Source organism: Macrobrachium nipponense, chromosome 12, assembly GCF_015104395.2.
Source record: "Macrobrachium nipponense isolate FS-2020 chromosome 12, ASM1510439v2, whole genome shotgun sequence".
Taxonomy (NCBI): Eukaryota; Metazoa; Arthropoda; class Malacostraca; order Decapoda; family Palaemonidae; genus Macrobrachium; species Macrobrachium nipponense.
The window spans coordinates 47,919,085-47,942,844 of record NC_087205.1 but is presented as its reverse complement, the minus strand read 5'-3'; the positions used below and the strand labels follow the sequence as shown (position 1 = coordinate 47,942,844).

The 23,760-nt window shown below is 41.5% G+C and overlaps 1 protein-coding gene across 11 annotated transcripts in view; it reads left to right on the top strand.

Annotated features, from left to right (window-relative positions):
- LOC135224515 (E3 ubiquitin-protein ligase MYCBP2-like) overlaps nucleotides 1-23,760 on the top strand; it is a 1,655,355-nt gene that overhangs the window by 365,053 nt on the left and 1,266,542 nt on the right. For 10 of the 11 annotated variants that reach the window (XM_064263565.1, XM_064263560.1, XM_064263570.1 and 7 more), the window contains 2 exons: nucleotides 12,216-12,394; nucleotides 12,548-12,589. In XM_064263565.1, coding sequence (XP_064119635.1) covers nucleotides 12,216-12,394; nucleotides 12,548-12,589 — 221 coding nt within the window. The remainder of the gene's footprint in view (nucleotides 1-12,215; nucleotides 12,395-12,547; nucleotides 12,590-23,760) is intronic. The other variant, XM_064263568.1, reaches the window with a different exon arrangement.

The following is a 23,760-nucleotide window of genomic DNA, read 5'->3' as shown; positions in this document are numbered from 1 at the left end:
AAAACGCAATTGTAAGCTAAAACTCTTATATTCTAGTAATATTCAATCATTTACCTTCATTTTACAAAAAATTGGAAGTCTCTAGCACAATATTTAAATTTATGGTGAATTTATGAAAAAAACTTTTTCCTTATGTCCGCGCGGTAACTCTTCCGAAAGAATCAGAAATTTTTCCATCCGATTGTCGTAATGTTTGCACATTTATATTAGCCGTTACGTAAAGTTTTATATACAAAAATGTGCGCAATGTCATGTAGAATACATCTAAAAACAACCCATGGTTGTAGCTTTTATCAGTTTTGAAATATTTTCATATAAATAATGATAAGTGCCAAAATTTCAACCTTCAGTCAACTTTGACTCGACCGAAATGGTCGAAAACCACAATTGTAAGCTAAAACTCTTACATCCTAGTAATATTCAATCATTTACCTTAATTTTGCAACAAATTGGAAGTCTCTAGCACAATATTTCGATTTATGGTGAATTTTAGAAAAAAAACTTTTTCCTACTTCCGCGCGGTAACTGCCGAAAAAATCATAGATTTTTTTGTCCAGTTGTCGTAATGTTTGCACAGTTTTATATCAGCCGTTAAATGAAGTTTTATATATGAAAATGTGAGCAATTTCATGTAGAATACAACAAATTCAACCCATGGTTGTAGCTTTTATCAGTTTTGAAATATTTTCATATAAATAACGATGTGCCAAAATTTCAACCTTCGGTCAACTTTGACTATCAAAATGGTAAAAAAACGCAATTGTAAGCTAAAACTATTCCATTCTAGTAATATTCAATCATTTACCTTTATTTTGCAACAAATTGGAAGTCTCTAGCACAATATTTCAATTTATGGTGAATTTATGAAAATAACTTTTTCCTTAAGTCCGCGCGGTGACACTTCCAAAAAAATAATAAATTTTTTCGTACGATTGTCGTAATGTTTGCACCATTTTAAATTAGCCGTAACATAAAGTTTTATATATGAAAATGTGCGCAATTTCATGTAGAATACATCTAAAAACAACCCATGCTTGTAGCTTTTATCAGTTTAGAAATATTTTTATATAAATAATGATAAATAGAAAATATTTGACCTTCGGTCAACTTTAACTCGACCGAAATGGTCGAAAACTGCAGTTGTAAGCTACAAAACTTACAGTCTAGTAATATTCAATCAATTACCTTCATTTTGCAACAAACGGGAAGTCTCTAGCACAATATTTTTGATTTATGGTGAATATTTGAAAACGGCTTTTTTTTTATGTCCACGCGTTACGAATTCATGCATCATATTGTGATATTTTCTCTTTGTTGCTTTGATTATTTAACGATTTGTTATATACCAAAATCATTACAATTTAGTGTACAATACAACGAAACAATAATTAACTCATTAGCTTTAACTGTTTTGCTCACAGAGCAATTTGTATACAATTACATATGACATTTTTTTGTGCGCTGTCATATATTCCAATATTCCTATCAGATATAAATATATATATATTATTATATCATATATTATATATACATATATATATATATAATTATATATATATGTGTGTATGATGATATTTTTTTCATTTCTGATGGTTGCATACCAAACTTCAGGCAATGACAAAAAAGGAGCCAAAAATTAACTCTTAATTTTGAAAATTAAGCGTGCTGTAATTTTTTTTAAGAAAAAATTTTTCCTCTTCGGCGCTCACTCTCGAACGCTGCCGGCATACGGGAGACACTTTCGGAAATACCGGCTCGGCATTTAAGGGTTAAGGACAAGCAAATATACTATACTATACTATACTATATTATGATTAAATGAAAATACATATAAGTGGTAGGCTGATTGTTGGCTTTGTAAATAGTTTTTTATGTCGAATATAAATGATTCTTTAAAGGTAAAGAACATAAATGTATGAGTGATAACAAATGAAATGTGCAGTTTTGAAATGAACATCCCATTCCCACATTTTGGAGGATGACTTATACCAGAATTAGGCTAGATATCTAAGTTTTAGTGTACATAAATGATACATGAACTGCATGTCCAGTTATTCACTGTTCAGAGACAGATGTTGCTCCATAGAATTATTTTCCCAAACTGTAACTACACATGTACACTAACTTGTTTTTATAGCATTTTAATGAAAAAAGCAGAATTAGTAAGCTCGTGCTCTTGGAAGCCTTTTCAGTTACATTGTAGTCACATTCAACTCATCTGTCCATCCACTGTTGATGATATGGCACGGCCACAAGTGTAGCTCATCATTAGCTGAAATATCAGTTTCCAGTATTGTTGGCTTATTGTGATAAATATTCAAACTATTTCTTCAGCAACATATTTGAATGTTTATATATACAATAATACTTGCACCTTGTACTGTATAAATCATAGACTTGCCTATTTGTATCAAGATGCATAAGAAAGACAAGCTTTTATCAGAAAGTTTACTCATATAAAAAACAAATGAACTATGGGCCTTCAATAATTGTTTTACCTCTCCAGTATGGCCCAGGCTACACATAGTAGACCTATGCCACAAGTTGTTCAGAACACAAGATTTCCTTATTATTCAAACTTTATTTTATATACAATTTCATTGCATTAATATGATAATAACCTATGATACCAAAGTAATCTGGCAAACTAACCTTTAATGGTGTTAACTGCTAGAAAACAAAGCATTGACAAGCAAATGATAGACCAGTCAAAATTATTTCTCATGGTAATCATTATTTATTCAGTTTAGGTGTTGTTCCAATGTCTTACATGAAAAAAATGCCTAGGTAGCCTTTTATGACCTATTTTACGTCATCAGTACAGTGGATGATGGGAACTCAGATTTCAGACTTTTACTAGAAAAGTTATTTTGGCAGATCAGATTTCAGACTTTTGCTAGGGGGGAAAGTTATTTTGGCAGATTACTCCTGAAATTGCCGTTACTGAGCCGAGCTGTTATAATAATTTGCATGCTCAAGAAAAAAATTGTACAAATACGCATAGCGTTCTGAAAAGAAAACTGCAATATCAACGCTATGCGTTAACTGTAACTCCCACCTTCCAGCCAATGTTGCAGTGGTTGCTCCCTTCACCTATCCCAGACAGCTTCATAGACAACCAAGTTTCATGCTATTTTGAGTACAGCACCCTAATCATATAATTTACTTGCATGATATTATTAAAATACATTTTATTAATTGCTCTTTATAACCAGATGTCTTATTGTTTGCCTACAATTAGGGAAAACAATACTATTTCTGGGCTCAGCCCATGTCGCTTCGTGAAATGGCCCTTTAGCACGCATTTCTAAGGTACAGCTACTATCCGACTTACAACCTGCTCGACATACGACCACTCGTACTTACAACCTTACTTCAGACAGTTGACCATTGAGTTACTTGGCACTGTGCCATCTCATGAGAACTCTCATCACTCAGGCAGCATCAGTTTGAGTTACCCTGCCCTATCTGCAGCATCATTTGGTTTTAACTGTACTGTAGACTGAATTGCAAAGCAATTTACGTAAGAATCGACTTCTGACATGCATGCAAGAACCTAACCCCATTGTAACTCAATGCTTGATTGTACGTAATATATACTATTACGTAAATGATTAAAATGTATTAGTAGAAGTACATTATGGTAAAAAGATTGAAATAATGATTGTACATTACATTACAGTACTAAGTAGGCACTTTTATATAGCAAAGGTTTGATAGTATACCCTACCCAGTATGTTGGCCACTTTCTAAGGTTCGACTTACATCCATTCTGACTTACAACCAGTGGGTCGGAACCAAACTTGGTTGTAAGTAGGATAGTATCTGTAAATATTGCTAACATTACCAGAGAAAAAAGCTAAATTGGAATGTCAGAATATTCTGACTCGCTCACCTTATATAAAAGGTGTCAGTATGGTTTCTGGGGCGAGTGAAACCACTACCACGGGTCTCTTACCATTTAGATCCATCCTTCTACGAAATCCTCCTACCTGAGAGGGCTGATGCAAGGCCCGCTCCCAGCTACGACTACTACTAGCGCCCCCGACGCCATCACTAGCGCCTCTACCGGACATCCTTTTCGTTAGCACTGGCTTGCCCACACGTGTTTTTCTTCACTGTGTTTTTGTGCTTTCCTTTTTACATTTATCTTTATTGTGGAACGCCAAGCCATCGCTGCATCTAAGTTAAGTACTGCTAGAAGTGTTTCACATATTTTTAGCCACCCAGGGACCCATTTAACCAATTTTATTTAGGTTATAAGACGGCGCCTCCTTTGGCCTGGTTACAGAGCCTTCTCGGGTGGCTTGCCCCACGTGTTTCATTGTTTCATGCTTCTTCGGTCCTCTATACCGTTGTAGCTTGAATATTAGCAGTACATATTTTGCATTATATATATTTTGTGCAGTTTTACCATGTTATTTTATGCTTAGCTTTTCACGGGGATCCCTAAGCTCTATTGAGCGCGTATCCTACATTGCTCCTTAGCTCAGTGTTCATGCATGCATGTTCCTTTGTTTTAGGTCTGTTTTAGGCTCCTTTTAGGACACTGGTCCTTCGTTTTAGTCTTGACCACCCTGGCCGCCGCCCTCCGTTCCTACGTATCGGCAGAGGCCAGCTTCTTGAGATGTTAGTCGTCCTCCCTTCTTGGTTGGCTCATCTAGCTTCTCCAGGACTTTGCTTTCTCTTTATCTGCTTATTTATCTTCTCTTCTTCCCCGTGTTGTGTTAGGCTGTTTTTATTCATGATTTGAGACGGTTCGAGGTAGCTTAGGCCACCTCAGACCGCCTGGCCTGTCTCACCGCGTGGCCTACACCACGTTCACGACGAGCCAGGCGATCGCCACGTGCCACCCGGCTGCTGTTCCCCACGCTTCCTCCCCCCTTTAAGGGGGGAAGTCCTGCTCGCTCCCGTTGCCCATGGCAACCATCCGAGCTCCCTCCCTTCTTCCCCTTCTCCACGGGGGGATACAGGAGTTAGCAGGGGGGACATCCGAGGCTGGCTCGGCTCGTACCGCTCTCACTCTTCGGTATCAGGGGGGGCTCCCGGTGCGGTTGGTCTCGGCTGGCCACCCAGCTCGGCCGCGCTCGGACCTCCTCGGCTTCCGATCGAGCTCTCTCTCACCCCGAGTCACCACTCCTCCATCCCGCTCCGGCGGCTGGTCCCTCTGGCTCTGCCAGACCTCAGGTGTGGTGACTGCAGAGAAGCTCCGCCGCATGTTTTCTCCATATACATGTTACCTTTATTTCAATTTTGATTATTTACATTCTTTATATTCTGCTAAGTCAGCAGAGTCCCCGCTCAACATCCGGGTTCTCCACCTGCTTATCTAGATTCTGTTACGGCGGAGCTACACTCCTCCGCCAAGTTTTTTACTGGCCCCCACCTGCTCCTCCCCGCCGTTCTCGTACTCCTCGTTCCGGCGTATGGACTAGTTAACTGCTTCGGTGATTTTCCATCCTCCGGCAACACTGGAGATGCACTGAAACTAGTTTACCAGTTCTATCGGACACCCACCACTCACAGCAGGGGAGCAAGTAGAGGCTAATCTTTATTCTGTCAAATAACTCCTGTGTTCTCCGGTGTTATGATATATCACTTCTTGGACTTAGTCAATTAGTTAGCGTCGATATTCATGTATCTGTTCACTTACAGGCCACCCATTGCCAGGAATCTGGCTGTAACGCTGTCCTGCAGGACCCCTGTGGGCACGAGTTCTGCCACACGCATGCTGTCTGTGCCATCCGCTATGGGGAGATAGCTGTCTGGCATCATGAGAGTTGCTCCATATGCTACGATTTGGTAGATCAGGTTACCTCCGGAGTAAGTACTGTTCCGGATAACAAATTATCATGTATAATTTTGGCCTATATGTATACCATTCTTATAAGTGATATATCATTACAGGTGATAATATATTTTAGTCTTAAGTAGCTTAGTATTTATACTGACCCTCTCTTTCAGGCTGCTCAAGCGGTCAGGGACGCCGCCCAAACCACCTTGAGGGCCGGGGTCAGCGGATTCGGTAGGAATGTTACCAAAGGGCAGCCCTACATTCTTGACAAGAAGATGGCTGCTCTGGTCTTCCCCGGCGGCAAGGCGACTTCCTACGTCGACCCGGAAGCGGCGGCCCCGTACATCGCCGCCATCCAACATCAAGTTGCTCAAGCCTTGGAGGACCCTGGAAACCAAGAGATCGTAGAAGAAGTGGCAACTCTGAATCTGGACCTCGAGCCCATGGCAGTAGAGGCAGCAGGTAGGAGGTTGAGTGAGGCAGGTTTGGTAGGGGCTCATGGGTTACCCTTGGGCCATTCTAGATCTTCTTCCCCTATCCCTTCTTCTTTATCCTTCCAAGGATTCTCAGAGGATGGACTTTCGGTTAGACTGAAGTCCACCCAGGCTATCCCTAAAGTCAAAGGGAAGCGTGAAGTGAAGACGCTGTCTAAGAAGGCGGCTTCGAGTGGTTCTCAAAAGACTCCGGCTCACCATCCCGGAGCAGAGAAACCCAAGTCGTCCTCTCACTCTAAAGGGTCCAGAGGGAAGTCCTCCAGAGACAAGGCTCAGCTCCTGTCTGATCCTGAGCCTTCAACCTCTACAGGAACACGCCCTAAGACTCCCAGAGAGAAGCAGGAACCTAGTTCCTTTGATTCGGATGCCTTTACTGCAAACTTTATGCAGCAAATGGGTAGTCTGGTGGGGAACTTGGTTCAGGACAAGTTCCAGGAGATGCTCTCTCACATCTCGTCTTCCTTTGAGGAGTCAGGTCAGTCGATCCGGGACATCTCGGAAAGGCTGGCCAGTCAGGAGAACCTCATTGCAGGTCTCCGGGAGAACATTATGACAGCTCTTCCTCAGCCCGGTGTGGCAGCTCAGGCCATGCCGGACTACAACGCCCTCCCTCCTTACACGGCGAGTAATCCCTGGAGGATATCGTCCTATGCCCCCTTTTAGGACGGGATGCTAACGCTGGCGGACTGTGGAACTCGAAGGCTTGAGGACTTCGAGTTCCACCCAGCAAACTTGCAACCCCCCTTCATTGGTTACGCCCACCTTACAGAGGCAGCTATGAGGAGGGAGGATAAGATCCCAAAAGAGACCGTCATCTTCGGTCGGGATCAAGCCCAGCATGACTGGCTAAGAAGCCTGGAAGACTGGGATTGCATTAATACCAGGATGCAAGCGTTTAAGAGTGCTTTCACCATGTTTGTGGTGGACGGAGAGACTCCCATTCCGTTCACCACAAAGGTGACGGAGTTAACGATGCAGGCCACTATGAGAGACGAGCCGATGCCACAGCTCCGGGAAACGGAGCCCACGTCACTCCTCCTTCCTGGTATGGAAGATCTATGGGCAGATCTCCCGGCCACTTTTTCGGTCGGGAAATTAAAGCCGGACTGCGCAATCATACAGTTCAGTGAACGGCTTCCCAGACTTCCAGACAGTCTCATTCAGGCTGAATTTGACGCGCGTACAAGGCTATCCAGATCTCTCAATACCCTGGTCATGACGGAGATTTCGGCCGTTACTTATGGTAACGAACCTCTGTTCAAATTAATAGCCAAATCACAATTATACACTGTACAATGTGATTTGTACGATTTCATCGTGGCGAGGCGTAACTGCAGGAAACATGTTCTGCAGGAAGCCACCATCTGCCACGAACCAAATAAGTTGCTGGCGGCTTCGATCTGGGGTGCCAACCTTTTCCCGGAATCGGTTGTCAATTCGGCTCAGTATGAGACGACAAGACTCAACCAGAGTCTTAAGGTCTGCTGGGGCCTCTCCAGTATGAGGAAGCCGGAGTTGACTTCTTCATCCTAGAGACCCAAAAAGCCTAGGAAATTCCAGCCTTTCCAGGCTTCCCAGCAACAGCAGGTAGTTCAGGCAGTGCCAGTTTCTCAAGTGGCACAGCCTTCTACATCAAAGGCACAGCCTCAACAACAATTTCTGCTGCTGACTCCTCAAGGTCAAGCTTCCACCTCCTTTGCTGTCTCTCCGGCCTTCAACCCAGTGTTTGAGAGCCAGTCGTTCCAACCTTTCAATAGGTTCGGAAGCGGCAGCAGGGCTAGAGGTGCCTTTTGCCAGAAAGGTGGCGGAAGAGCATCCAGCCGAGGGAAGCCAGTGAGAACCCTCAGGTAGGAGGGAGACTGTTCCTCTTTCGCCAGAGATGGAGGTTCAGCAGCTGGGCACAGAGCATTGTGTCCAAAGGCCTAGGATGGAGCTGGACCAAAGGCCCTCCTCCATCCAAGATCTTCTATCAACAACCAACAACGGAATTGATGGAGTATGCCCTAGAACTCCTTCAGAAAGGAGTAGTGTCAAAAGTCAGGCATTTAAAGTTTCAAGGTCGCTTGTTCAGCGTGCCAAAGAAAGGCTCAACCAAACGAAGAATAATTCTAGACTTGTCCCATCTAAACTTATTCGTTGCGACAAGTTCAAAATGCTGACTATCTCGCAGGTGCGGATCTTACTTCCCCGTTGGGCCGTCACCACCTCTATCAATCTTACAGACGCATACTATCATGTGCCAGTGGCAAGACACTTCTGCCCGTACCTAGGTTTCAGGCTAGGGAACCAGGCATTCTCCTTCAAGGTAATGCCCTTCGGGCTAAATGTAGCCCCCAGGGTATTTACAAAATTAGCAGAGACAGTAGTTCAACAACTCAGGTCTCAGGGGATAATGGTAGTTGCGTATCTGGACGATTGGCTCGTTTGGGCAACAAGCATCGAAGAATGCCACAAAGCAACGGTCAAAGTAATACAGTTTCTGGAACACTTAGGGTTCCAGATAAACAAGACCAAGTCTCGGTTGACACCGGACTCTCGCTTTCAGTGGCTCGGCATTCAGTGGGACTTAAACTCTCACACTCTATCAATTCCGTCGTCAAAGAGAAAAGAAATAGCCAAAGCAACCAGGCAATTTCTCAAGTGCAAACAGACATCCCAGAGAAGCCAGGAAAGGATCCTAGGCTCTCTTCAATTCGCCTCTGTAACAGACGTTCTACTGAAGGCAAAACTCAAGGACATAAACCGCGTTTGGCGCTCGAGAGCAAACAACAAGTCCCGGGACAAGTTGCCTGCTATCCCGGCGATACTTCGCAAACGCCTCCGCCTTGGTTATCAAAGTCAATTCCTCTCCAATTCCCTCAGCCGGCATTAGTTATCCACACGGATGCTTCACTAAGCGGCTGGGGAGGGTACACTCAGTACAAAAAGGTACAAGGGACTTGGTCCCTTCCATTCCGCCGGCTCCATATCAAGGTACTGGAGGCTATGGCGGTATTCCTCACTCTGAAAAGACTTCAACCAGCCAAGGGATCTCACATCAAGCTGGTGTTGGACAGTGCAGTAGTAGTACACTGCATCAACAGAGGAGGCTCCAAGTCAAGCCATGTGAACCATGTCATGATAGCCATATTTTCTCTGGCAGCCAAGTACAAATGGCACCTGTCCTACACACCTAGCGGGAGTGAAGGACGAGATAGCAGATGCCTTGTCTCGCTCAGTCCCTCTAGAGTCGGAGTGGTCTCTGGACAGGCGGTCATTCAATTGGATCTGTCAACAGATTCCAGGGCTCCAGGTGGATCTTTTTGCCACAGAGTCGAACCACAAGCTTCCCTGCTATGTGGCTCCCAACCTGGACCCTCTGGCTTATGCCACGGACGCCATGGCCATAGACTGGAATCAATGGAAGAAGATCTACATCTTTCCTCCAGTGAATCTTCTTCTGAAAGTACTGTGCAAACTCAGGACCTTCAAGGGACAAGTCGCCCTAGTAGCCCCCAATTGGTTCCCACTCCTGTTGGAATTGGGTCTCTGGCCTCAACGGATTCCCAATCCCAAGCTATCCCAACTAGTGCAAATGAAGACTGTGTTCCCTTCCTCAGGAATTCTCTAAACCCAAACTTTATGGACTTCATGAAGTTCGCAGCTAAAAGGGATGCGGATATCGATCCTCAAAACATCCTATTCCTAGAATCGGATAAAAGAGAATCGACCCTTCGTCAATATGACTCAGCTGTTAAGAAACTAGCCAATTTTCTGAGGGGGACTATGACTACCAACCTGGCTGTTTCCTTCTTTAGATCATTATTTGAAAAAGGTTTAGCAGCCAGTACTATTACTACTACTAAATCAGCACTAAAGAAGATCTTCCGGTATCATTTTAAAATAGATCTAACAGACCCCTATTTTTCATCTATCCCTAGAGCCTGTGCTAGACTCAGACCATCAGACAGGCCTAATTCCGTGTCATGGTTCTTGAATGATGTTCTCAAACTGGCCTCAGACACTGATAACAACTCATGTGATTTCTTGCCCCTCCTGAGGAAAACATAATTTCTTCTAAGTTTGGCCTCAGGAGCCAGGGTATCTGAACTGTCGGCTCTATCTAGAGACTCAGGTTATATAGAATTTCTCCCTTCAGGAGAAGTTTTACTCTCTCCAGATCGTCAATTCTTAGCTAAAAACGAGGATCCATTAATGAGGTGGGCCCCTTGGAAGATCCTTCCCCTTCCTCAGGACCCTTCTTTATGCTATAAGAGCATATCTTACCAGGACAGCCATGAGATCCTCTGGCCCTTTGTTCACGAGGGAAAAGGGTGGCACCATTTCCTTAAAAGGAATTAGGCAGCAGATTTTATACTTTATTAAACAAGCCAACCCAGACTCGTTCCCCAAGGTTACCGATATTAGGACAGTAGCTACCTCGATCAACTACTTTCAACATATGAATTTTGATGATCTGAAAAAGTATACAGGCTGGAAATCTCCGACAGTGTTCAAACGTCACTACCTCAAGTCCTTAGAAGCTCTTAAATTCCCAGCAGTGGCAGTGGGAAACACAGTTTCGCCTGACACTGCTTAAGTAGTTTAGTAATTAGATCTAGATCTCCTTTCTACCTGCCTCACTGACGTCCTTCCTGCGGTTCTGCCACCATGTAGCCTTTTCTATGCCTTAGATGCCAAAGGGCACTTATTGTGATGTTTCCTTATTTTTATGCTAGGATTACTCTCACATCTTTAATCTGTGAATTTGTATTTAGTTTTTAAAATTAATGTAAGTTATCATAATTAATCTTAAGTATGTATTATAATCATTTATAGTTCATAAGTCCTTCTAGATTATAGTACTTTAAATTTTAATTGTTTTTTATTTTTTCCCTTACTCATGTTATATCCTTATTCAAGCTTGTGGCCATTTCTTTGGTACTATTTCACGAAACGACACAGGCTGAGCTCAGAAAAGGGATTTTGACGAAGGAAAAATCTATTTCTGGGCAAGGGCCTGTGTCGCCCAGTGAAATCCCACCCTGTTTTTATCCCCACCCTTGGGCCCAAGCTTGACAGGCTAACTCCAAGGATGACCGGTAGAGGCGCTAGTGATGGCGTCGGGGGCGCTAGTAGTAGTTGTAGCTGGGAGCGGGCCTTGCATCGGCCCTCTCAGGTAGGAGGATTTTGTAGAAGGATTTTGTAGAAGGATGGATCTAAATGGTAAGAGACCCGTGGTAGTGGTTTCATTCGCCCCAGAAACCATACCGACACCTTTTATATAAGGTGAGCGAGTCAGAATATTCTGACATTCCAATTTAGCTTTTTTCTCTGGTAATGTTAGCAATATTTACCTTAGAAATGTGTGCTAAAGGGACATTTCACTGGGCGACACGGGCCCTTGCCCAGAAATAGATTTTTCCTTCATCAAAATCCCTTTATTGGAAGCCCAATTTGTTTGTGTTTGATCTTTGTGTATTGTTTGATACAAGTTTGTTTTTTATGTGCTTGTATTGTTATATTATTAATATGAATTTTCATGCTTGTCTGTATGTACGTATAAGAAGTTATGAGAGTTCTTTGTATATATAAACATTCAGATGTTTTACTGAAAAAATAGTTTGCAACTTTTATCAAAGCAAGCCTATGATTGGGAATATAGATATCATCCAGTCAGGCATAATGCCTTATCTACAGAAAACCTACATTGGTTACTTGCTGGAATTAATGAGACTATATAGTTTATGTTTCTGCAGTCTGTGTAGTTTTAGAATTATATTGAAAGGCATGGTTGAACTTGAGTGCATTTGAGCAGCTAAAGAAAAATTAGGTAAAGAGAAGTCATGAGCTTACTCAAGGAAGGGACAAATATGGATTTTAATTAAAGTTGATGCTTATCTTGCTCTATACTGGAACTTGAAAGTCACTTGTGTTCTTCTTTTCAGATGGTGAAGAGTTGAAAGAAGAAAGTTCCATGACTTGTGATGGACATTACTTGTACATACATAATGCTCATGGACTCTTTAAAATAGGCTCTGGTTTTGGTGGAACAATGAAGGGTCATATTTATATGCATCGTCCAGATTTCTATCCTAAGCAGAAAGGATGGCTAGGATTTGCTCATGTAAGTAAAACTACTAGGTGGTTTCCTTTTTATCATTTTGTACTGATAAATTGAAATGAAATTCTGACTTTTTCTCTTACCCATACCTTATGTTTTTCATATATTATGGTAGCGGCAGTACTTTTATAAGGAATGTTTATTTGGTATTTGTAGAGATGCTGGCAACATGGAAAACCCTCTTCATGTATTCATAAGGCAAGAGATGCTCATTGCTTTTGCTTTTTGTGCTTTGCAAACAAATGGGGATAATTAAAGCATGTAGTATGAGTATATTATCTCTAATAAATGTAATTTCACTGTATTTATGAGGCTTAACACATTTATGTGCACTATTTGTATGTGTGGATTTCTGTTTTGCAAGTTGCATATTGCTATACAGTAGTTGTTGGATTTGCCTTGCAAAAATAGTAAATAAAATATTCTTCTAGAAGCACGAAAATGCAAGGGAAATAGTTACCAGCTATTAATTTAATAGTTATAGTGTTAAGCACTACATTGGTAAATCATGCAGTTGATAGTGTGCCATTTACAAGCAAGCTTGTACTCTTAGAAGCATGAAGGCAAAAGTGAAGCTTTGAAAAGACTTCATGATTCAGTATTTTTTAATTTAATTTTTACCTACCCTATATGTGTTGTGGAGATTTTAAGATTGTTTATATCACTATCATAAATTTATAGGCAGGGAATGAAAATAGGTTTTACCAGCCACTTGAAATTTTAACTAATTATATTGATCCTAGTTATGAAGTATAGTGTGTAGTAAATTGATCAAGGCAGCATGTCGTGATACTGTTATACCATTATACAGATACAAGTTCTTTCTGACTGGCCAATACATACCAATCATGGGGCTTTTTTATGCCTTCACATACCTGGAATGATCTCAAAATTCTTTACACATATTCCTCAGATGTAACACAATTGAAAATACAGATTACATTGCGCCTTTTATAACATCCTATTTCATTTTAATTCACTTGTCACTGAAATAATATCATCTTATAGGCAGTTGGCCCCAGTATTCAGCTAGGGATGCCAGGAATATTTAAACAGTTAGATGATGCTTCCACTGATAAAAAATGGACTCATGAGCAATATTGAGTGGATCTGATGGCAGACTTGCTGCATTCTCTATCAAGTAGTTTTAGTTTCTCCTGTCCGAAACAGTACTTACCCTTTATCTTTTACAGATTTGTATTTGTCTTTGAAACAGAACTCAGATGTCATGTGATGCTTCCCTTCACCTCTTGCAGTTATCATACCAATCTTTACTCTAAGTTTGTTTCTTTAAATGGGTTTGTGTTTGTTTCATTTGAATTTTTTTGGCAATCTTAACATGGATACCCCCAGACATCTTACTTTATGTCTGAATCATATTACCGAGTTATTATATACAGTGGAACCTCGGTTTTTGTATGCCCTGGTTTTTGCATGATTCAGTTTACATGTAATTTTTCTGAAGAAATTTTGTCTCGGATTTTGACACTTGGAAACATTCGTGCCAGGGGCTATCTTGTGACTAAGGCCCGTACCGAGCACCCAAACAAAGCATCTCATGTTCTCTTGTGACCCATTCTGCTTTTGTGTGTGTGTGTGTGTGTGTTTTTTTTTTTTAAGTGCAACTGCTAAATAAGCCATCATGGGGCTAAAGAAAGTTCCAAGTGCCAGCCCTTGTGTAAAAATGACAAGAAACACTATAAAATTTAAGAAAACTCTTAGCAAAAAATGTTGGAGGATGTTGCTTGCCAATCACTGTAAGAAAATGCCTATAAGTGGTACTGTTAGTGAATTTAAGGACAACAGAGGCTGGTTAAAAAATTCATAAAGTGAATGGGCATACATAATGCGTCTACTTCAGTGAATAAGGACATGTTTGCAGAGGAGTAATGAAAAAGATTTTGTGGAGAATTATGATCCCAACAAAGATGTTGTAATCTATCTCTCCAACATCTTTAATGACAATGCAGTGTTCTGCTTAGGCAAATTTTAAAGAGATGCCAGAAACATGTTTCTGGACAGTTTTGCTTTGCAACAGGGGTCCAGTGACACTTGAGCTGGTCCTAGTGCCAGTAAAAACCAAAGAAGGGAAGTAACCCAAGATAGTGCCAGTAAAAAATGAAGAGAAGTAACTCCAGATAGGTCCTTGTATTTATAATCTTCCATATGGGAATTATTGTTTCAGTTTTTGTATGTTTCAGGCTTTGTGGGAGGTTCTGGAACTGATTATGTGCAAAAACCGAGGTTCCACTTACGTATATTTTTTACAGTATAGCCGCTGTTCATCTTCAAAGGAGTTATGCTCTCATGGTACCCTAGGGGCTCCGTAAAGATAGACCAACCAATTACTACAAAGAAGTCCTTTATAGTTGGTTTTGGCCAGAAAAGTTCTTGTTGGCACAGCGATATAAAGACTCAGGATTATTGAGGCTCTACATCTTACTCACACAGAGGTGACAACAGCATAAGTTGGGGCACACACTGGGACAGTTAACCAGTCCCCAGGTTGTCCTCTAGAAATTGAGTTCGACTACACTTTATTCACCCCCTCAACTTGGGACCACCTTGACATGGTTAGGGGACTCTTGAACCCCAGGAATTTGTTCTTGGGTTCAAGGCAAGAGTCCTTATATCATTGGATATTTAATCGGATTTATTTATTGCAGAATTTCCACTTGTACTAAAATCTATTGGACCTAATAAATAGAAAAAGATATCATAGGGCGGACTGGGTTTATATCTTTAGCTAAATAGTGGGAACTGTGGTAGGACCATCAACTGCCCAATAGTGTTTGGACTTGAGAAATATCAGGCGGAGCTATTCTGCAGGGCTGGACCACAGATTCCAGGGGGGTCTGGTTCTGGGGATAGGACTCTGCATTCTACTTGGTTTGCCCATAATTTGATTAGGGTGGGGATGCTTATATTCTTGTAATACTCTCAGTCCTATCAAGCTGTAGGGGATTTTGATATAGCATAATGACACTGGTATTGCATCATAATTCACTAAATATCACCTTCAACTTTACACAAAAAACACTTCCACTTTTGGCTTACAACGTTCTGAGGTTAAGGCGCTTTTCAATTATATTCATTAGAAATTATTTCCAGGATTATGACGCATGATCCAGGGTTACGACGCCTACTATGCTGATCTGGCACAAGAAATATGACACCAAAAATGCAAAATAATCAATATTTGAAGGTCTTTTTGATGAAAAATGCAATAAGAATGCAGATTACATAGTTTTTAATCCACCCAAAGGATTAAAAGTAAGGTTTTTTTAGGATATTTTTACAATGTTCCGGCTTACAACGATTTTCGGCTTACAACATTTCTCAAGAACGGAACCCCCGTCGTAACCCGGGGACTGCTTGTATTTCAAAGATATTCAAAATTTCAAAATATTAAAAACTTCAAAAATATTTCAAAATGTTCATAATTTCACGCATCTATGTTGGCGGTCGATGTTTCCCCACATGTTTACGGTTGCTAGTACCCTGCACAATGTTTTTGTTTTCAAACAATGCTATGGCAGCCACTTCGAAAGGACGCACTTCATTTCACTCGATAACATGTCAATGTGGCTAAATATCGTAATGAAACTCAACCAGAAACAGTCACGCCATATTCACGGACGTGAGACACTATGTGAGAAGCATGAAAAATTACAACAAATATCCAATAAATCGATTTTCCTACCTGATAAACACAGACGTCGTGATGGCGTAAACCTGTTGCTTTCGTGTTGTTCACTGACATGGTGTCTGTGTTAGTGGTGAGTTTCAGCACAAAATTTGAAATAGTTTTCGCACCAGAGCATTCAGTCAGAGTTCCCCTTCAGTTGGTATTCACCCACCTCACCCTATGCATTGTTATATTGATTAACAGTAATACCCCAAACTTACGGGAGGTTAGGTTCCAGACCCCCTTGTGCTAGGGGAAGTTTCATGTAAGTTTGGCACTGTCTCTAAAAATGCTAATACATAAATGCTTGCTTCTAGAATTTTTACACTAAATATGACCCTAATCATGCTCCCTAAGTATTAAGCTAACTTTTAAATGAAATTAAAGTTACTTTAATGTGATTTAAAAGTCAGTTCGTACATTACTAACATTACCTCTAATTCATGGGATGCCATTTTCTTTTTCCCTCAGAGTAAAAGTAGTTTTCATTACATCACTAAGCAAACTTCATAAGTCAGTCATAAGAAAGGTACACAATTCCATGAAATAAAGAAAACATGTATGCACATACATAATGTTTGCAGAGGGTGAAGGTAAACTACAATCAATTTAAAATCATATACTGGTGAGAGAGTGTCATGGTAATCGCTCTGTAGCGAAGTAAAATATATTAAAGGAAAGGAAAATGCATTTTCTTCAAGTAGGTCTGCTGCCAGGAGGCATTCGCGCATGTGTTGGAGTTGCCTGTTCTCATGATATTATAGAATCACCTGGTGGGATATGGAACTCAACAGGCTCTGACGTGTCGCCGCGTAATATGATGTAACTATTTGCCTAGATAATTCTAAAACGTTCCTGTCGTCTCGGGAGTGTGACGTTCGCTGGTAGGCCCCACCCCCAGATCGCCGTATATACGACTGATGAAGTAGCAGAGATCATCAGTGAGAGATCATCAGAGAGAGATAAGAGAAGAAGGAAGAGACGAAGGATAAGAGAGGAAGAAGGCGCACGAGAGTTTGATCGGAATCGGGTCAAGTCTTCCAGTCAGAGAGAGAGCGACAGATACTTCGATGTTGAGCAAGCTTTCAGAGAAGAAAGTTCCTACAAGGTGGTTTTGAGGAGTAACCTGCCCTTCGAGTATCAAGAGTAGACATTGCTTTCTGCAGTACGGAGTCAAGAAGACGTCTGAAGTTCTACAGTTCTCCTTTGTGAAGCCGTCGCTTCGAGCATTAATTTTCGACAGCTGCAAAACTGGCCAGCAAATATTTCATTACCTCACTGTTTCCCCAGTTCTGTATTGTAAGATTTTACTTTTGTTATGTAAATAGGAGAAACCATTCTGCATGTATCTTTGTTAGTAAGCTTGTAAATAAACCCTTTGTTCTGTGTGTGTTTCTTTTTATATTTGTATTCCCAGTTTCAACTGTTGGTGTTGAATCTTTTTTTGTTTATTATAATATCGAACCTGTAGCGGACAGAGAGAGAGAGAGAGAGAGAGAGAGAGAGAGAGAGAGAGAGAGAGAGAGAGAGAGAGAGAGAGAGAGAGAGAGAGAGAGAGAGAGAGAGAGAGAGACATACTTTATGTACATTAGAAATGTATTGGACTGTAAATAAAAAAAAAACAGTAAGTATGCGTACTCACCAGTGATGAATGTTGAAGATGATGATGAATTAGCTGTGCAGTACGATGAACGACGATGAAGATGACTGAACAGTGTACTAGAGGAGTTACAGCTCCTCAGAGTCCTCCTCTTCCGATAGAGGAAACTCTTCTGCCAGGGCTGCTATAGGTACTTCTGCTGGGGCTTCTTTGAGTGGGGGTTCTTGCGAAGGATTGGATTTTGGAGTGACGAACCAAGTTATTTTGCTCTGCTGCTGCTGCTGCTTTTTCATGGTTTGGTAGAGGGTTCTGTAAGTCTCCATGGCCAATTCTATGGCATTTTTCACCTTCATAGCACATTCAAATTGTGGATCCCACTCTTCTATATGGGCTAGCACCTCCTGTTGCTTCCTAAGGATTATCCTAAGACGATCAGTTGAAAGACCCTCGTCATCCTCTTGTTTTTTTGCAGATCCTTTTTCCTCTTGTAGTCGTGGACTGCATCTCGCCGCAGCTTTTTCCAGAATGTATTCAGTGTTTCTTTTTTCATGTCTTGGAGGGCAGACTGAATTATTGAAAGGCACGATGCAATTTTGAATGTCTTCCAATATTCTTCTAATGTGAAGCCCTCCATTGTATCCATTGCATTCACCAGGTGTTTCAGAGCATTATGTGTGTAGAGGGCCTTGAATGCACGTATCATTCCTTGGTCCATAGGTTGTATGAGGGAGGTGGTGTTGGGAGGGAGGAATTCAATCTACACACCATCATGAGACAGATTTGTGGGGTGCCCTCCAGCATTGTCCATGATTAGCAACACCTTAAAATCAAAGTCTGAGTTAGAAAGGTAGGTTTTCACTTCAGGGATGAGACATCGGTGGAACCTGTCAGATGTTAAGACTTTGGTTATCCAGGCCTTGGAGTTATGCATCTAGTAGATAGGTAAGGTATTCTTATTGTTGTTTTTGAGGGTTTTTTTTAGGACCCACATATAATGAGTGTGACCCTGTCCTTTTAGGGGTTTAAATCCAAGAGCTTTGGCTTCTTCCTTCATCAAGCATGTTCTTGGTGGCATTCTCTTCCAGAAAAGTCCAGTTTCATTCACGTTGAGGAATTGTTCAGGCCTGTATCCCATCTCCTGGATGATTTCTTAGGTCTCAGGATACCTCTCTGCAGTTTTGACATTAGCGGATGCAGCCTCTCCGTGCAGCTTCGTCACACTCCTGACGTTAAACCGTTTAGAAAAATTGTCAAACCATCCCCTGCTAACCTGAAAACTTCCACTGCCTGGTGATGTTGACGATGTTCCTGGCTGTGGCTCTTCTGTAGTACCCTCTTCCACAATCTTCTTATAAAGCTTCAAAGCCTTCTCCCAAATCAAGTTGCCTTGCAACGGGATGTCTTTTACAGCAGTGTTCTGTCCATACTGCAAGGGCAGATTCCATCTTCACTATGTTTGGGTCTCTCTTCATTGAAACCTGCTTCGCCTTATTTAGGTAGCTCTTGGAGGCCATTTTCCAAATTTCTGTATCTTTTTATTCTATCGTCATCACCTTCCTCTGCTTCTTAGGAAGACTTCTAAAAGCCCTAGAAGGTGCTTGACATTTAGTCATCTTGGTGGTTAAAGTGCGTACTATGTAAAATATAACAAAAGCACAATTTTCAACATATGAACAGGATAGGTACTGATACTAGTGGGTTGAACTGACGGTGAGACGAAGCAAGCATCCCAGCATCCAACAAAGGCTGTTGTCCTGCTCTGTGATTGGTTGCCTCTATTCTTTCTAGCCAATGGTATGTGTCTATGGAGCCTACATCATCACCCACGCCAGATAGACTTCAACGATGTGATTTGGGGTTTTATATCAGTGCAATTTATTACTGTATTTTGTACAGTAATACAGATTGCAACATCATTTTTCTTTCAGATTAACAAAGTGTAATTTTTACAGAACGACACTTAATTCAACTCTAGGTTACGTCTCTGATATGTTTTAGTACATTAAAAAATTCATATTATCAAACCAGCCCACCCAAATGGCATCATCTCCAGGTCATGTGAGATGAAACTCTGGAGGGATATCATCTTTAAAAAGTGCAAATGGGATCACATCTTCGGGAAGTACATTAACTGTATGTGCTGTACGTAATTACGTATCATAGTACATACAGATTCTACTATAGTAGACTCGCATTTGATGTCTAGGCCCGTCCCTTACGATGCTCCTGATTGGCTGTTGATAAGCCAGTCACATGGCTGGAATTTGGAAACTCTGTCTCTCTCAAGAGTTCACATAAGAAGGACGTATGCTCCACCTCTCCTGATGGATACTTTTGAAAGCAATATCCTTCAGGGGACATGGAACATACATCCTGCCTATGTGAACTCTCGAGAGAGACTGAGGGTTTCCACCCCCGTGATTGGCACTTTTCTCCGAGGTTAAGAAAGTAATTTTCACAGAACGACAACTCTGTTATGTTTCTGATATGTTTAACTTGTTGATCATGGAGGTCTTATATAATGACAAACACTGAATTATGTATGTGTACTGCCTTCATATATATTTTCAAAAATATAAATAGCATACACAAGATCTCCATACTGATTTTACACTTAAAAGCATGAAAATTTATACTAATTTTAGTGTACTATTATGTACTTCAGAAATTAAACAAAGTTTCTGGAGGGACATCATCTTTGAAAAGTGCAGTAACTTTGTGAATGGGTATTGCATCTTGTAAAAGTATGTATATGCACTAACTGTAGGTGCTGTAATTACCTTTGTATCATATTTATGCATGTACAAAAATAAAATTAATACATTTTTAGTAAAGATTTTATACAGAAAATCTTTAAAACTTGAAAATTTACATAATAAATTAGGCATAAACATTTGTGCAGGGTTTCTGGAGGATTTGTAAATGTTTGCACTATTGTGAAGAACTCATGTATGATAATGAGTTAGGTTCCGATGAAAACTTTGGGCTATTGTGAATTCACACAAATTGAATCGCATAAGTTTGGGGTATTACTTTAATCACCTTAAATATTAGTGGGCAGCTTAAAGACAACTAAAGCTCAGATGGGGACCTGGCGGATATAAGTGTAACACTTTGTGGTGGTTTTTTAGACCCTAATGAACAAATCTAGTCATGTATATTTAAAATTTAGGTTTGCATTCTCAAGATGCTACGCCCCTTTTGACCACGCCCCTCGCGGGGTCAGAAGGGGGTAAAGTGTGGATCATCTTAGAGGTTTTGGATGATCCGAGTCCACTTTTTTATACCATTCCAAGTTCATCAGATGTGATCTTTTCAGAATTCCAAGTTTGTATTGTCCAGCGGGTCCCCATCTGAGCTTTATTTGTCATTGATTGGGGGGAGCCTCTTAAATTATGTTTGTTTGTTGCTTTATGGAATGCCTATCACGCATCTCAGCAAGATGACACCAAGTTGGGTGATGCCCAGCCAGTTATCACACAGCTTTTGCCACTATTCTATGAAAAGGCAGCAACTGCCCCAATGATCAAGCATAGTATGGATGTTCTGCGCTAAGCAATTCTGTTCCTCAGCCTTGGCCAAATTCCTGTTATGGCCGTGGATGCTCCTTTGTATGCTCTTGCAAAGTACATACAATGGAACTGGCCTGAGACTCATGGAGAGGATCAGTATGTGGTCATGCTTGGTGGTCTCCACATTGAACAGACAATGTGGAAGACCCTTGGAGATTACCTGGAGGGGTCAAGATGGACAACTGTGCTGACACAGGCTTCTGTGGCCTCATCTGGTACAGTCCATTCTTTTCTCAACTGCTGCCACATTACCAAGACACGGCAAACATCAGATCAGTGCTCTTGCCCTTGCGAAGCTCCAGCAAGATGCCTTCTCCCAAACAGACTTACCTCAAACAGAAGAGGCAAAAGAAGCATGGAGACAGGACATGATTGACAAGAGTCCAACATTCCAGTACTGGAATACAGTCCTCAGGTTAGAGCTCCTGGTTCTCATCTTTGTTAGGGCTCACTGTAAAGGAAATTTCCAGTTATATGTGAAGCACTGAAGGATTTTGCACCCTGGTTCTTCTCTCTTGACCAACACAACTACGCTCGTTGGTTACCCGTGCACATTCGTGATATGGAGCATCTTCCTCTCCCATTGTGCAAGAATTTGCTCAGAACGGACAGTGGGTTGTTTCTAAGATGACCAACCGCTTCTCAGTGCCTGTGGACCAAGGACATGAACAGAATAACAAGAGGGTGAAAGGTGCAGGCAGTGCTCTTGGGCTGAGGGAGAACCCCACAGCCTTTCGAAAGTGGATACTTGCAGTTCCTGAGCAAGCATGACTCCTGAAAGAGTTTGAGGAAGACATCTTCACAGAAGAAAATGAAAACCATCTTCACCATGAAGAAGGCCTATCTACACAGAAAAACTTCGTACAGTGGTCAGTGGGTCTTTCACAAACCATCTCTGCAATGGGCAGCCCTTTCTTGCACAAGTCTCAAGCTTCTAACTTTGGACACCTGTGATGTGTTGGTCGAATCAGTTGTGAGTACAGTTGCAATGTGGAGGCACTTGGTAAGCAGCAGTTTGAGGGCTACATGAAATCTGTGCTGCTGGAGTGCAATGTGTCCATCCACACCTCGGTCAAGAAGAACTCACTGCCATTGTTCAGGTCATCAGCGCCAAATGTAAAGACAAAACAATCAGAGAAGATTGCAATGCTGAAGACTGATGTGGATCTCTTCTCATGTCTGTACATTGTGGCACAGCACAGATAAATGGATGTGGACACCTTTTTTTTTTTTTTTTTTTTTTTTTTTTTTTTTTTTTTTTTTTTTTTTTTTTTTTTTTTTTTTTTTTTTTTTTTTTTTTTTTTTTTTTTTTTTTGTGCAGAACAACAACAAATGTCCACCTGCCCTTTCAGACAGAGGCAGATTACTCCTGGGGACAAAGTCGGACCTGATGACATGTCTGATGGAGGCAACACAGACGAAGAGTCAGAGTTCTGCTGATGCAAAAGAGTTGGGTGATGAGGACATTGAAGCATGCCTTTAGGGTGTTGCTGAAGCAGAAGAATCTGACAACTGTCCTAGTTTGCATCGGAGAAACCAGCATCAGAAGCAGAACTCCCTAGTACCTTTGACATGAAAGTTGCAGATGGTGCTGCTGTTGTGCACTTTTTGCCAACTGGTGGGGTTTCAACATTTGAAGAATACGTAGATGCTGTGTTTCTCCCCTACCTCAGAGACCAGCTGGAGAGTGCTCAAAGACTGGATGTCGTTTGGGACATATACAAAGAACAGCATCAAGGAATTGACAAGAGAAAAGAGGGGAAAGGGAACATGCAGGAAAGTTAGGGGTCAGAATAAGATTCCTGTAAAATGGCATGACTTTCTCAGAGACTCAGACAACAAGCAGGAACTGTTTGCATTCCTCTCAGACAAAATTGCAAAGAGCAAGTTTCCCCCAGAGAAGGAAGTCATTGCCACATGTGGTCAGGGGATTGTCATGACAGGGTCAAACCAAAGTATGCTGCAATGTGATCACAAAAGGGCGGACACTTGGATTGTCCTTCACTTGCAAGAAGCTTTGAAGAATGACTGCAAAATGCATGGTGCTTACCGTTGACACTGATGATGATGTCATCCTGCTTGGAAAGTTCTAACATCTCGGAAACATATGTCCAGCAGCAGACATAAGGGTGGCCTTTTGGGTATGGAAGAAGTTTACCTACATCCACATCATTGCTATTGCTCAGGCCTTGGGAAAGGAGAAGTGTGTGGCATTGCCTGTATTCCACAGTTTTACTGGTTGCAACTTCATCTTCTTTCTATGGAAGAGGAAAAAAAAAACAGCTTGAGATGCATGGAAGTGCTATTCTGAGGTGACAGATGCCTCCATTCTGATGGCAGAGCATCCTTACACTCCCATAGACATTGATGGAGATCACTTCAAGCGCCTGGAACGCTAGTTGTCTTATATGACAAAACCAGCCAGCTGGAGTCTGTCAGTGAAGCACACAAGGAACTGTCCTGCCAAAGAAGCAAGACAATGGATGGCATTCCACCAACACTAGATGCC